The sequence below is a fragment of the Falco rusticolus genome, chromosome 1, assembly GCF_015220075.1.
Source record: "Falco rusticolus isolate bFalRus1 chromosome 1, bFalRus1.pri, whole genome shotgun sequence".
Lineage (NCBI taxonomy): Eukaryota > Metazoa > Chordata > Aves > Falconiformes > Falconidae > Falco > Falco rusticolus.
Window position 1 is genome coordinate 108,487,809 of NC_051187.1, and position 15,861 is coordinate 108,503,669.

General features: G+C 40.1%; 1 protein-coding gene across 2 annotated transcripts in view; it reads left to right on the forward strand.

Annotated features, from left to right (window-relative positions):
• The window catches only part of RASGEF1B (RasGEF domain family member 1B), a 31,082-nt gene extending 17,456 nt beyond the window's left edge, over positions 1-13,626 (forward strand). For both annotated transcript variants that reach the window (XM_037395049.1, XM_037395041.1), the window contains exons 5-14: positions 2,217-2,429; positions 2,528-2,602; positions 3,887-3,982; positions 4,566-4,668; positions 5,426-5,505; positions 6,797-6,892; positions 8,857-8,952; positions 10,195-10,318; positions 10,977-11,049; positions 12,258-13,626. In XM_037395049.1, coding sequence (XP_037250946.1) covers positions 2,217-2,429; positions 2,528-2,602; positions 3,887-3,982; positions 4,566-4,668; positions 5,426-5,505; positions 6,797-6,892; positions 8,857-8,952; positions 10,195-10,318; positions 10,977-11,049; positions 12,258-12,282 — 981 coding nt within the window. In that variant the 3' untranslated portion in view covers positions 12,283-13,626. The remainder of the gene's footprint in view (positions 1-2,216; positions 2,430-2,527; positions 2,603-3,886; positions 3,983-4,565; positions 4,669-5,425; positions 5,506-6,796; positions 6,893-8,856; positions 8,953-10,194; positions 10,319-10,976; positions 11,050-12,257) is intronic.
• The last annotated feature ends 2,235 nt before the right edge of the window (positions 13,627-15,861 follow it).

A 15,861-nucleotide genomic window follows, 5' to 3' on the forward strand; every position in this document is an offset into this window, starting at 1 on the left:
CAACTGTAGAAGTTTTCTAGCTCTAGCTTTGAGCTTTTTTTTTTTACTTTGAGATTTCGTTTAGAAAGGCAAAGGGAAAGCAAGCATTGCAGTAAATTGACTTGTGTTATTGTGAACTGCTTGTAACAGTAAAATGGCAACTTCCTTGACCTTGCTTTTCTATAGACCTTGCTTAGATTTGTGAGTCATTGCCTTGAAGGATACAAAAGAAGCAGTATTTCCTGTTCCTGTTCACTACAGTTCTTCTACTTGTAGCTTCTTATTCCACTTCCCAAATTATTGTGCTCCAGTACTATTAAGAGCTATCAGCAAGAGTCCATCTAAAATCATTCACTACACTAACATATTGCTCCATCAAAAAAATGTCTTTGGAAAAACCTTGGTGGGCTTATTTCCACACCCACCCACCCTTCTCCCTCATTTTAATTCTATTCCTTCCATGTTTTCCCTCTCTATATCCTGATAGGGCATCACACACATGAGATATTTCTCAGTTGTTCTGATGCCTTTTACCACTTAACTGACCTTTGTTTCAAGTTATATCTTTGGAAACATTCCCATTAGCCATTGCCTCTCATCTCCTGATTAGTTCCATATAAACATGTATCAATGGCTTTTTCTATGAAACACTTGATGAGTGTATGCAGTCAGACCAAAACCACGTGCTGTATCCTGATGCCCTTTGATGTGCAGCCCAGCGTTGCACTGACCTTTTTTTAAAAATTTTTTTTTTATTATTTTTATTTTCCTCCACCATGATATCATATAGTGAGACTGACTGTGGGCTAATTCCTGATTTCTTGTTCTGGTTTGGAGGGTATCTGTGCCAGTTTGCCTTTTCTCTGGGGTTTTCCAGCTACAGAAGCAGATTGACCAGAATTAGGTGGTTCAACTTTTTATCTTCACCCATTTTCTCCCTGATCTTGCTGTCAGTTCTGGGTCGACATGAACCATAAATTCAGGCAAAGTTTATTTTTTTGCTTTGAACCTTAACCCACTGGCATGATTTCCATCCCCACTATTACGTGAATTCCATCAGCAGCCAGAATTCATCCTGAAAACTTTAGATGTACCAGCTGGGCAACAAAACACTTTGTAAAGTTCTTTTACAAGGAATTTCAAAGAATTTGGAGGGAATGGGTCAGTAAGCAAGTCAGGGTGTGCGTCACCCAACACCTGTTTATGGAAGGGCAGCACCTGAAGTAATACTTCTGTGCCTTCCTGAGGAAAATGTAGTTCCTTTTCTTTAAAAGCTTGAGATCCTCCTAGTCTCTCCCCACCCACCCTGGTGAAATATTATGCTCTGTGTATTTGTCTAGAAAATCAAAATACATGTAAACAGAAAATAATTCTTTACCAAGTAACAACAAATTCAGCCTTGGTTGAACACAACTGACTTCAAAAATTAGTCTGAGTCAAGATAGTGCTGTTGTATTTGAGTAAATTTGGAAATCCATATAAATGGCAGCTTTGGAGGGAATGACGAATTCATTAGAATACAGGCAACATTCCTGCCTTGGACTGATCCCACTATGCTGTGCTGCTGGTAGGTTTTGGATGCTCCTTTTTTCAGCCATTTGGGTTTGCTTTAATGGCTTTACGATGGTATCTAGAATTTGGAAGAGTAACCACGTTGGGGTCAGTTACACAGATCTGTCTACTTAAGACTTGAGTCCTGCTCCTACTTAAATTTGTCACTCCTTTTAACTTAAACTGCCGCGTGGAAAGAAAAGCAAGATAGTTTTATTATCTTCTCCTTTTTCTCAGATTTACTGGAAGTTTTAACTCTGACTTCAGTGAAATCGTTCTTGATTTACTCCAGAGGGAAGCAGGCCTTTTTTTCATCATTGAATGAGCATATAGTGGTTTTTCTGTGGTCTTAGTCAGGAGAAAATAGTGTATTTTCATTTCTTGTATTTTGTCCAGTGATTGGTGGTACTTTACTTTTCATGCACTACATAGCGCATGTCTTTTCTGCTGTTCCTTGAGCTAACTGGGTCACTACTGAATCTCTGAGACAGTCAGTGTTTAAATCCTCAGCTGGATTCCCTTTGGTCTGATGAAATCCCAATATTGGAAACTCACACAGTAGAGCATATCTTCAAGTTGACCACACATACATATATCAGCATCAAACTGGTTTGGTGTCATGCAGACTTTTAATACTGTCTTCTTACGTTTTGAAAATGTCTCCCAATTGTTTCATGTCATGACAGATGTATCGGAAGAACATACAGCAGCTCCTCCAGAACCTGATTCGGAAGCTCGCCACTGTTAGCCAGTATGAGGAAGTACTTGCAAAAATTAATGCCACAACTACAGATCGCCTCACGGTTCTGAAGACCAAGCCCCAGTCCATCCAGAGGGACATCATCACAGTCTGCAATGATCCCTATGTGTTAGCTCAGCAGCTGACACACATAGAGCTTGTGAGTTGTTATACTTCGGACATGATTCCATCCTTCCCCTCTTTTTGAAATGCATGTTAACATAGGATATGACTTGGCTGCTTGTGTGCTTTATTTAGGAGAGACTCAACTATATTGGACCAGAAGAATTTGTCCAGGCATTTGTGCAAAAGGATCGTCTGGATAATGACAAGGTAATTGGAGCAGATCTGGAGCAGATCTGAAATGCAGCATTTACCATCCTGGAGCTCAAGTGCCCCATGAGCTGGAAGTGAGGTCCAGTAATAAATGAGGACCAGCAGAAACAAGCTTTATAGTGAAAATGCTTTAGTATTCCTCTTTAAAAATTTGCTGATACTTTCTCTTTCTGGAGGACAATTCCTGGAGCTCAGCCAACAAATTGATTTAAATAAAGCTAACGGAGAACTTAATCCTGTGAATGTTTTCTCCAGGCCACCTATGTGGTCTGCAGCTGGAAGAAGCTGAATTTAACTTTGGCTTTTACGTTACTCATTTTCAACATCCATTCTTTCTTTTAGTAAACTGAACTCTTTGCAGCAAACTGGCAAGTGGGGCAATTTGCAGGTAGAGCACGCATCACAAAAAGGGGGCAGTGAGCTCTAGATTCATGTGAGATGAAGGGCAAAGACACAGTATTTTTAACTAACTTCTAGAGTTGTCATCTCCTTGAGTGCTGCTTTCAGGATGACTTATGTCGTCTTTACTCTGTAAATAAACTGTACTAAAGTCAGGCAGTTAAAACTTGAATTACTGTCCTTCCTAAAACTGACAAACAGAATAGAATGACTCAAGTTTACAATCTGATGTTCAGTCAGACAGTCTCTGAAAATTATTTTGTAGGTAGAGATCACTAAAACTGCTGCCTACCCCTTTTTAGACAACCCTGAGATGTGTGAGAGTCATTCCAAGACACTACTGAACAAACAACGCTGGTTAGGAAAGGGAGAATCCAATCAAAATGGTAGATCCGATCTCCCAGTTAGGATGCAGGATGTTAATTTGGCATCAACAACTGAACATAATGTGCCGAGTGAAATGATCTGGCCTCTATTTCCCATCTGCTCTTGCAGAGGTTGTAGTGTTGTCTCTGCTGTATCAGTGGGACAGGAGCAAGGACTGAAACAGTGCTCATATTCAAGGAAGCTTTAAGCAGATACTTAGCTTTGATTGTTTGCATAAGTTTATGTTAAGTCCTTAAAGCATCCCTGTAGGACTTACAGCAGGTGGGATTCCAGCATGCCTGCCTGAGTGCTTTACTGAGCCAACAGCTCAGGAAGAACTTACTCGTGCTCAATATTATCACTGCTACTTTCCTTTTAAGCTTTACATGACTTCAGGTAATTGAGTTATTCCTGGTTACTTGATAGTTTTTGGGGGTGGCAAGATGGAAAGCCAAAAGGTCTCTCTCAGGGAAAAGATTAAGATTACACTAAAATCTGCTATTCTTCTGTCTGCAGGGCTGCTACGGAAATCGAAAGAAGACCCGGAATCTGGAAGCCTATGTGGAATGGTTTAACAGGCTCAGTTACTTGGTTGCAACAGAAATCTGTATGGTGAGCTGGGGCTTTTTCTGCTAAAAGGTTTTATTTAATCTAGTTGTCTAAAACTGTGAAGCCTTTTCAGGTTTGTTGCCCCTTCAGTGCGCCCTTTGATTTTTCATTCTCTCAGCTCTGTACTTATTCACATGCAGATGAAGTCAGTGCAGAGCTGAAGAAGAAATAAGTTCCATATTTTCAGCATCATGCTTGTGCCTCAGCCTTGTTCATGTGACACAGTGGTGATGTTATGCTGGGTTAGCCCTTCTTGGCACAGAAGTGCATCTGCCTGTCCTTTCCTGTGAATGCCCCTTACGAATGGAGGTATCTTTTCTCTCCTCTGTGCTGCTGTTCTTCGTGTTCTTCTTGGCAGAGCCTCTTTACTTGTTGTCCTTGCTCCCTACCTGCCTGGTATCTGGGTTGTCTTTGCTGTCCTGAGGGCTTTTGAACACAATAGTGTGGCTTCCTGTACATGTAAAGCCTAGTATGCAGTTGTGGTACATGTGGAAAGGACTTTTAACCAGGGTGGTGTTTCTTTTGGGGGTGGGTCAGAGTGCTGTTCTTCCTGCCGAGCGTAACACTCTGATGGCATCTCTTGCAGCCTGTGAAGAAGAAGCACAGAGCAAGGGTGATAGAATATTTCACTGATGTGGCACGGGAATGTTTTAACATTGGCAACTTTAACTCCTTAATGGCTATCATTTGTAAGTATGTGTCCCGAGATGTTTTGTCCCTGTTTGAATCTGGATAAAGGAAGCACAGTGCTTTATACAAAAGTCTCCTGCTTAGCATGCTCAGCAGTGTGAAGTTAGGAGGAGAAGTGGTGGACAATTGTTCAGTGTTATTGTAGCGTCATGTGTGTAAGGAATGATTTACTGCTGTAGTGTAAATTACAGGAAAAGTTTTTATTGCAGCTGTTCAAAGTTCTGAATCCCCACTTTTTGAAACCAACTTTAGTGCTTGATTGGAACAAAAAATCTTCATGTAATATGGAAGATTGATGTCTACCGTTGTTTCTGTTGCAGCATGAGTGTCCTAGTGGTGTAAAAATTCCACATCAATTTTAGATCTGATAGGAAAATATTGGGAATATTTTTTTTAAATTTGAAATGTGAAAACTTCATAAATATGTGTAATTTACAATGAAATATGTAAGAGACAGTGTTGAGAAAACTCATTTGCACTTTTCTACTGTATATTCATATTTTGTTAAAACCACGTTAAATAATGTCATATCATTTTTTAGAGCTTTCATTCTGTAAGAGATGTTGATTTTGTTTCCAAAGTTGTTTTTAACATTGGAATTTCAAGAAAATGATGAGTCTGATTTCTGAGTAGCTCTGTGGAAAATACTTGTTATTATTAATAGCTCCTTTGCTTTAGAAACACTTACTAGCCTTAGCTACTTGAAATATATATTTTTTTTTAAATACTCCAACAATTTCTCTGTCTTTTATCAAGCGGGCATGAACATGAGTCCTGTGTCTCGGTTAAAGAAAACTTGGGCAAAAGTGAAGACAGCCAAATTTGATATTCTTGAGGTAAGTTTGGCCAATATTTGGACATGGGGCTATTAATAGCATTTTACTTTTCACTGCTGTAACATGCGAGTTTGGCTTCATTATGATATGTTTAATTTAGTATGTTTGTGCTCTTGATCGAAATTCTAGATGATGTAATAAAAATTGTTCAGCTGACTTGTGCTTTTTAGAATTTGGAAGGAGGAAATTGAAGTAGTGTCAGGTTTTTTGAATTCCCAAACCCACCTCCTAAGAATTATTTTTTAAAAAAAATGTAGGTAACCTTTTGAAAGGGAGATGTATTTGAGAGGGATGGTGTGGATTGACCTAATGGAGTTCTGCCTTTTGAAAATCAAGTTGAGCTGTAAGGTGGCTGCCTTGCCCTTTCAGAGAAATTTGTCTTGAACTAATTGATTGCCACTTACCTTCAGGTAGCAGAGACCTTTGTCAAAGATCATGTAGGTGCAGCAGTGTATGAGTTTGTGATTTACCCAACAGATTATTTACCAACAAGTTATTATCCTGCTGTAAATGGAAATTGGATAATTCAGCTTCTTTATTAGTAAGATAAAGAAAATGTAATGTTTTGTATTTGACGCAAGCATGAAATGTTTATTAATATCATCAGGACAGTTGACTTGTGTTATGACAACAGATGAAAACTGGATGGCTGTAGCCGCCTCACACTTCCTTCACCTACCCTTGGGTGGGAAATAGCTTTCCTTGTGTTAAGAGTGCCTGCACAGCTCAGGAAGTTGCTCTTAAAATTACAGCCCTATTTCATTTGACCTTATCGTGCAGGCTGGACTTTGCTGGTTAAGGATGTGCTTTGTGAGCCGTGCAGTCATCCTAGTCCTTGAGGTGCAGCAGTCAGTCTTGGAGCAATGAGGTGGGGGCATTAACAGCTTTAGGTGTCTGATCTTACTTTGCCATTGCAAATGAATCGGCTCTGAGAAACCTGCATACTAGGAAGAGCCAAGACCACTGTTACCTTAGCTTCATGATTTTGGTTTTTGAATTAAAGCTGAGCTACCTCCTTTGCAGAGAGAGAAAGGAGGTCCATGAAGCCTGCCATTGCTTTCCTGCCCCTTCACTTGTATTGGATCCTTTGCTGTGCTGAGTGAACGTTTTTTAAAACAAAGTTCTCTTCTGATTGAACGAACAGATAAAGGGATACTGCAGTCCTCTAAAAGGCTGTATTTGTGGTGCTGTTCAGCAGACCTCTTGCGTTTTAAAATAGTTGCTGAAGTGAAAAAGAATTGTGTGCGGTGATGACACTAGCTCATTATTTACATTTTTTCATGCCTCGTAGCATCAGATGGACCCTTCTAGCAATTTTTATAATTACCGAACTGCTCTGCGTGGAGCCGCTCAAAGGTCCTTGACAGCTCATAGCAACAGAGAGAAGGTACGTTTACAAATGACTTGGCAGCAGGCAAAAATGAAGTGTGCTTCTTAAGTTGCATGGTAAGCTTTTGTCTTGGGATTCTGAATCTCATCAACTCTACCCCTGGTGGGCTTTCAAAAAGAATAAAAAGCTTCAAAACTTAATCCCTTTTTACTAGGAATGTCTAAATACTACCTGTAAGCTACAGAGAAAGTAAATGGAATATTTGAGGAAACCAGGTGGCTCAATGGAAATTACCATCTTAGGTCTGCCAGTTCAGCTTGGAGCTGACTGAAAGCTGCAAACATTAGGTGATTGCTTTGATTAATTAAATAAAATAAGTACATTGCCTCAGCTCATTTCTTTTTTGACAAAGAGCTTTATCTGACAAACCAGTAATACAGATAGAAAGGCTAAGGACTGAAATGAGGTTGCTACTAATTTGTCCTTCTAGCTGCTACTTGTGCTCAGTTTTAAGTGGTTTGTGGTTGAGGGTGGAAAAGCTTTAAAATTTACTCAGAAAAGGTATTCTAAAACTCAAATCTAGACAGAGCTTCTGTCTAAATTCTGTTGATTCCCCTTCCTGTGTACAGTTTTAGATAAGCTTTAAATATACTATGCATTTTTTTAGTGGAAATAGTGAGATGAATCAGGTGTTTGTGTACATTAAAATCCCCCTTCCAGTTTCAAGACTGGCTGTGAGCTATGCCTTAGTAGAGGTGACATCTTTCTTTACTCTTTAAAATAAATAAGCCTTTGAGAAATAAACTGGATTTGGTCACACATTAATGTAGAATCTCAGTTGTAATTCTTGTGGAAAGAAGCCAAATAGCTTCCTAGCTATTTGTAGTGTTCCTGCTTAGAAGCAGTTGCTCATCAACTGCTTTTAATATTAGAATTTCATACTATGTTTAATAAACCTGATCTTTGTGCTCATAGAATAAACTACCAGGAATGATGAAGCAGATCCATGTGCAGTCTACTGGTCTATATTGTTTTTATATACATGTAAATAAAAATGAGGATTATTTTTCTGAGTCCTAAGGATCTGTTTATGTACCATTCAAAGCACCAGAAGCTTAAATGTAAGATGCTTGCTTCTTCTCAGAGAAAAGTGAGTTTTAAGATTTGAGAGAAAGAACTTACAGATATTGAAATGGTGCAGTAAAGTCTTCCATGGAAACAGCAATAAGTGATATTTGTTTTAGCCCCAGCTGCAACAAGGATGTGCAGCTGTGAAAATTTTTATAGGATGCAGATTAAAATACAGACATTTTAAGAATGTGAGAATGCTCCAACATTCTCCAAAGAAAAATACTTTGATTTGTTCAGTTGGCAGGAAATTCTTCATTTTGAGCCAGTGAGTGCCAAGGTTCAATTTCTTGCATGAGTTTGGGGAATAGTAGTTTGAAAGCCATTTGTGCTGCTAGCCCCATATTTTCCGTGCTGTGCTTTAACATGCATCTCCCCTCATCAAGCAAGTTCCTGTCAAGAGGAAAAGCTGCACTAAGAGATACCCTGCAGGAATTACATGTAAGAAGTAGGCATCTCTGAGCTCTTATGTTGTGGAATCTGCAAGGAAGAATGAGAAAGTGAAAACAAGAGGGACATGACACAGAAATTAAATTAATTAGGCATGTTGTTGTTCTAAACACGCCTCATAGCCACAGTTGACAAGCAGTGGAGTACCAACAGGTACTTTAATTGTGACCTTGAGGGAGCTACGTGCCAAGAAGGGTTCAAGGTAATGGAAGCAGGTTGGCACAAAGCTGGAAATAAAACCATAAGGATTAGCTTACCATCCAAGGGAGGACTTCCTTTATAGAGAAACATCACAGGTTTCAAAACATAGTGAATGCAGAATTTTTGTGTCATGAACAGATCTTAGTCCTTGGTATTTTGCTTACCTTTTGTACCACTTGTCTTGTAGAGCATTATGTTTTGATTTCAGCACCAGACTGAGAATAATGTTGTTCTTTCCTTAGATCGTAATACCTTTCTTCAGCCTCTTGATCAAAGATATTTACTTCCTCAATGAAGGTTGTGCCAATCGTCTTCCAAATGGTCATGTCAATTTTGAAGTAAGTAGAGCACTGAATGGGGTATTGATACAGGGTCAGCTCCTTTAACAGAAAACTGAAGTAGATGATGGTTCAGCTTCCGCTGGATTCTGGAAGAGCAAAATTAGACTGGAATTTGAGTGTGTCTGTCACTTCTCACAGGAGCTGGGAGGTAGTCAGGAAAAAGCAGTTTTATTGAAGATGGAGTGTTTATAGAAACCCTTTTGATATTCACAATTTTGTAGTGGGGAAAAAAGTAACAACTTTTTCTCAGTGCTCAAATCCATCTGAATATTTCAACGCACAGGTTTATTATACTGAATGACAAAATCATTCAAATTACTATTATAGAGCTTGTTTTTGAATTCCATATGTAAAAGTTCATCCTTTGTCAAGATATAGATGCAGTATTTTTGTACATGTAAGTACAGATTATCTCTGAAGAGACATGTGATAGAGCAGCAGTGAAGGAGCCCCTTGTCTTTCATTGTTCTTCTGCCTCCAATTTCACGCTTGTTATCTGACAGTGTGGATTACCCAATAATTTGTTTTCTGGTGCTTTCAGCTTTCAAGAAGCCTAGGTCACTCGCACAAAATTACAGTACGTTTCATTTGTAGATATTGGCCTGAATTAGCCTGTTTCTAAAGCTCTAGACTATGTGATGATCTGGAACAACCTTTTACTCCAGGAATCCATGTGCATTTGAGGCATGTTAAACTTCAGTTGAAAGAGTTTATCAATTAATGACATCAACATCCTGCATGGGGAATGTGTTTTTTTGGCATGAATTTCCAGCAAGAAAATGGAGCATTTCAGATTAACTAACTAAAATGGAATATCTGGATTTCAAAATTTCAGTATTTAGCATCTAGACACTTTTGATGTGAAAATTCCTAAGTATTTCACTGCAAAACAAAAATGAATGAGCATAATCGAAGTGAAAAGCTGGGCATAAGGAGTGGTATCAGCTCCTTGAAAAGCAACTGAGTGCAGATCATGATATACTATTTATATTCATAAATAACAATAATTTTACCAGGGTGGAGGGGTGGGGAGTCACCCCAGTTTGAAACAGAAATGTAGAAGTTAGAAGCCGAGTTGTGAGTCAGATCACATTCAATTCTAGCTTAAAAGCTGGGGAGAATCTAAGCCTTGGACTTAAAACCAGGATATATATATATATTTAAAAAAAAAAATTTCTCAGGGTAAATAGTACTGTTCAATATATAGCACCTCTTCTGTTTTCTGTTCTATTCTGACAGAAATTTTGGGAATTGGCGAAACAAGTCAGTGAATTTATGACGTGGAAGCAAGTGGAGTGTCCTTTTGAAAGGGATCGGAAGATTCTGCAGTACTTGCTCACTGTCCCAGTCTTCAGTGATGATGGTAAGGAGCAATGGGCTTCCTGCAGGTCTGGTGTCACTGGCTGCTGCTTAGTTTCTCTCCATGTTAAGTTGTTGCTTCCTTACAGTAAAGAAAGACTTTGTCCTGAGGCATCTCTGTTGGGCAAGTAAAAAATGCTTTTCCCTTACAAGTGAGAGAGAAAGTACAATTTTTCTTTTTATGTGCACTTGGTCTGTAAGAATTGACATTATCCTTTTCTCTGAAATGGAATGAAAATATTGATTGGATATGTGGTCCCTACAAAATATCATCTGAAGTGTGTTTATATGGACTTTCCGGGTGCTTTACACTAAAGGGTGCTGCTTGAGAAAGAAAGTGGGGGTTTTGCTGGCTGCTTATAAAGCACCATGTCCCTGGGCTCAGTTTTTTCTTTTGAGTGTTTACTTTCACCCTTGTGCTTTTGCATTTTCGCTAGTTGTTTTTTTTCCCCCCCAGGGTAGTCTTTGTACTCATGCGCTGTTTGTTAGCCTTGTCTGGAGGTTATTATAAGCAATGCTATACTTCCTAATGGGATTCTGGAGCCCTAATCTGAGAGACAGATAATACAAGCCTGCTTCATTTAACTTCAGTCCACTCTCCAGGGAGAACAAATCTTAAAATGCCAGTAGGCCTAACATATTGTATTTGCTTCTGATTGCAGCACTTTACTTGGCTTCCTATGAGAGCGAAAGTCCTGAGAATCACGTTGAAAAGGACAGATGGAAGACACTAAGGTTTGTGTCAAAGGTTACCCGCATCAATAAGTAAAGAGAATGGGATACAGAGCAAGCATTAAACGGTTAAAACCAAATGGCACACTACATGTTTCAACAGATGGGGCACAGCATCAGTGTAAATCCCCCCTCCAATATGGGACTCTTGGAAAAAAGAACAGTCTTTATCTTAAACCCTTTCAAGCCTTTTCTCCCTTAGGGGATGGGAATTAGAATAAGTAATTTTGTATCTTGATTTCTTGTGTTTGTCAGTGTAGGAAAAAATACTTTCTAAACTTCAAAGAAATCTCTACTTCCTTATCAGTACTATACAGAGCACTCTGGTTTCCGAGCAGACATTTCTGCAGCTATTGCATCCCTTTATGCACCCAGCCTTTCAGACAGGGATGAGGTTTGCCCAAAGATCACTCTGGGGCAAATGCATTGAGGAAACCAGGTAACAATGTAGAGTTCAGGCTAGGAAAAAAAAATCAGACAAAATCCTGGTTTTGGCTTTTCTTCTGCTGCTGGTTGAACAGCCTCATCACCTCTTTCATTTTACTAATTGTGGAAGGATACATGAACCATTATGGGAGTGTTTTAGCTTGTGCTTTGCCTATCAACTTTTTTCTAAAAAAAAAAAAAAAGCTGAATTCATGGCAGCAGACAAAACTAATCGGGTACATAGATGGAGACACAGAACTAAGCAGGTACATGAGTAGTCTCTGTTTTCACCCCTAAGCCATACCTTCACTTTAATATTAAAACAACCGATATCCCAAGGAACTCACCATTAGCCAGGTGTTCTTGTCACTGTTGCAGGCAGTGGCCCATTAACACTTAGAGGATCCCATGGATATGAAATCCCAACTCTTCTGATCCACTCTGCAGCACCAGAGACAACCCTACACCATAGCCCTAAGGATTCTTCTCAGTCCATGTTGTTTTTTCCTGGCATACCACAAGGAGATGTAACAGTTCCATCTGATTAATCCCGGTTATTTTGGGGAGAGGACAGAAAGGGAGAGTTACTCACATCAGTGCACAGATACTCTGCATTACAGAGAGTCGCAAGATAGACGGTCAAAGACTCTGAGCTTGAAAATCTGTGATAACACAAACCTCGGTTTCACAGAATCCTTATCTGAGGCCCTCTGAAGCTGTCTGAGAAGATTTACATCATTCTAATGACTGTCTTTACTTATTTACAATTTCCCTCTTCCTTTCAGGTCAGCACTTCTGGGCAGAGTCTAGTGCACAAGATGGCTGCTGTTTCTGCTGTTGCTGTTATGTGGCTTACCAGGGGGCATGGCTTGGTTTGTTTTTCTGTACACTGAGTGGCATTCAAAGTGATGAAAAATGTGCAGTCAGTTGGGATATTGTGTCAGCAACGATGAAACAAGTTAACTCAAGAACAAACAGGCAGCTTCTCACATCTGACAGATGAGATAAAATCACAGCCCACTTGGCTGTGATTCAGGCTTAAGTATTGATTGAGGACAGCACTGACAGAATCCTTTGAAGAGCTCTATGCCACCTATGAATCATTTCACACCTGGATGGAATATTTTTCCTTGTCCTTTTGCTGCAGCTTGCTGCTACAAAGACACTGTAGAGTTGGTAGTAGATTATGGAGGGGAAAAAATCAACCATTCCTTTCAGTGAAACCCAAGTCTACGCTGAAGAACTGCCATTTCTAATAAGCTGAAGATAGCCAGGAACTTTGCCTGATCAGGATTGCTAAGAAGGGAAAGGACTGAAAACAACAAATTGGCTGCTGGGAAGAGTTTCTCCCCGCCACTGTAATGGTGGCTGCGGGTTTTTTTTTTTCTTTTTCCATTATGTTTTTGAGTTGGCTGCTGGTAGGCAAACTCATTATTATTCTAAGTTATTTTAAAAATAAAAAGTAATAAAAATCAAGGCTGTGGTAGAAAACACCTTCTACAAAAATATAGTAGCTGTATAGCTTGGACTATTTTACAGCTTCGTGGGAGGTTTTTCCTTTGTTTCAGTTGTTTACAACTAACTACTACATACTACAGATATTCTTATTTTTACTATACAATTTTGTTACTCTAATTTTCCATACTTGACCTTCTTATATTAGGTTGAATATGCTGACTTTTCTAGAATAGTCTTGGAGAAATTGGTGTACAAACTGCGTTGAAGTACAAAAGTATGTTTTTATTAAGTCATTTTTATAATTGCTTTTCTTGAAAGGATAACAGTGAAGAACACAACCCACTTTGACTGAAAGAGAAAGATGCCAAAAAGAAAAAAAAGATGAGGCTTCTTCTCTACTACAGCTGTGAACAAAACAGTATCCCTATGTGTTTGCTTTATGGATTATGTTTATGACTGTGAAGTAGTTCACTGTGTTACACATCTAATAAGTTTGAAGTAGCTCTAAATACTTAGTCTGTTTACCCTAGGAAGAACCCAAGGGGGGGGGGGGGGGGGGCGGGGGGAGAAACTGTAGCTGTAGATCACCCTGGATGCAAAATCACAAAGCAAAAGCACATACTTCACGAAAAAAGGAATTTGCAATTATCCTGCCACTGTTATTTAAAAAAAAAAAAGAAGAAAAAAGAATAAATATGTCTATTTGTTGCACTGCATCTCTCGTTTTCAGGTAAGCTGTTTTTTATGTCTGTCCATGCCTTTTCAGGCAAGTATTTAATCTTTGAGGTCTCTAAGAACATGCTGAAATAGCCTTTGTTAACAGGCATACTGTCCTTTACTACAGCCTGTTTGCTGGTGCAAGGTGCTGGAAGTCACTGAGTTACATGTTCCATGAGCACCAGCACCAGGGCCTTGAGCCCTGATGGTGGAGGAGGATTCCTCTCTGCCTCTCCCATTCACTGAGTTAGGGTGAAGGAGAAAGAAGAGGGTGACTCTTTGAAAAGAGGATACTGCTTTTGCAGTTCACGGACTTGCCTCCCAGCTTTCAGGTGAGGTCATTCCCATCTTCCCCTCTGTGTCTTTCCCCTGTTGTTGAAGGTTATAGGTAGAAGTTAGTGTATATAAAAAGCTGGGGAAGATGGTGTATACCTCTTTGTCATGGTTTAACCTCAGCCAGCAGCTAAGTACCATGCAGCTGCTTGCTCAGTCCCCTGCCCCAGAGGGATAGGGAGGAGAATCAGGGAAAAAGGTGAAACTCAAGGGTTGAGATAAGAGCAATACAGTTACAATGAAAAGGAGGGAGAGGGGGAGAGGAATAAAATCCAAAGGGAAGGGAAAAAAACCCAAGTGATGCAGAATGCAGTTGCTCACCACCTGCTGACCAATGCCCAGCCAGTCCCCAACCAGCGATCGGCAGGCCCTGGCCAAGCCCCCCCATTTATATACTGGACATGACGTTCTATGGCCTGGAATACCCCTTTGGCCAGTTCAGGCCAGCTGTCCTGGCTGTGCCCCCTCCCAATTTCTTGTGCCCCTCCAGCCCTCTCGCTGGCAGGGCCTGAGAAACTGAAAAGTCCTTGACTTAGTATAAACATCACCCAGCAACAGCTACAAACATCAGTGTCCTATCAACATTCTTCCTACACCAAATCCAAAACAGAGCGCTGCACCAGCTGCTAAGAAGAAAATGAACTCTGTCCCAGCTGAAACCAGGACATTCTTCCACATCTTCTGGAAGTAGGATCATATGATAATAAGGTAATAAATGAGCTTCCATGATGCAATGTTTTCTCTCCTCATTAACCTACTTGTTTTACATTTTTAGTTCTAGGGAAAGCCAGAGGGTTGAACAAAGGGTTAACTTACCTGTAAAAATTACCTCTCTGTCCCTCCTGCACCATAACACAGTTTGACTGCTAGCTTGGTTGAGAAATGGGTTTGTTATTGATGCAGTTGGAATGAAGCCTTTGTAAATAAAAGGAAAAATAGCATTAAACAGCCTCTGTCCAAAGTGCAGGCTGTGTGGTGGCTTGTGGGCCAGCTTCTTGCCAAGAAAAGGCAGCACATAGGGGAATGATTGGTATGGAGGAGGAGGCAGGGTCTGCCTTGGCACTGAAGCTGGTCAGCAGGTGCAGGAGCCTGTGGCTGGTGCTTGAAAGGGAAATGCAAATTCCCTAGCCCCTGGCAAGCCAGAGGCTACTGCTGTAGGCATTAATGAACTCGGTGTTTGATGTTAGAGCCGTGTGAGTCTCATCGTGCATTGTACTCTGCTGCAGCCACAGTGCTGAGCTTTAATTTTTAACATCCTGAGCCACTGTCAGACTGTTGATCCGTTGGCTTGGGAACAGCCATTCACACCTGTCTCTAGGAAATGAGAGAGAAAATGACTGACTGCTCTATCACTAACCAGCTCCTAAAGGAAACATCACAAACTCTGAAATGAGGAGTTGCAAGAACTCATTAACTCTATGAGTTGAGTGTTCAGCCCGCACTGCAAATCTCAGCTCAGTGCTGACAGATGCTCAGTGCTTAATGGGGACAGAAGCAACACTGAAGTGTCCTGTATAAATGGCTCAAACATTACTTATTTCTTTGTGGTGCACTTTCTTCTTGTGGTGCAGAGACAAAACCTGTAGGTCTTATGGACCCCGATGAACCAACTTGTTCAAAAGAGTCCAGATGTCTGGCTAAGCCCGCAAGAAAAATACCTGTCCTTACATCCAAATACTTCCCTTTTCTCCTACTTGGATACAGCTTTGTGGGATCATTGTGAAAATGTGAATAGATAGTTGCATGCAATAATGTGCAAAAGCCTATTTACAGATGTCATCTCTAAAAGAGCAAGCAAGAACCTACCTCCATGTGGGTTTTGAGGGTTTTGGGGTTTTTTTCAGCCTTCCTAGACAGCCTGTTCTTGTTGGAGCTGAAACT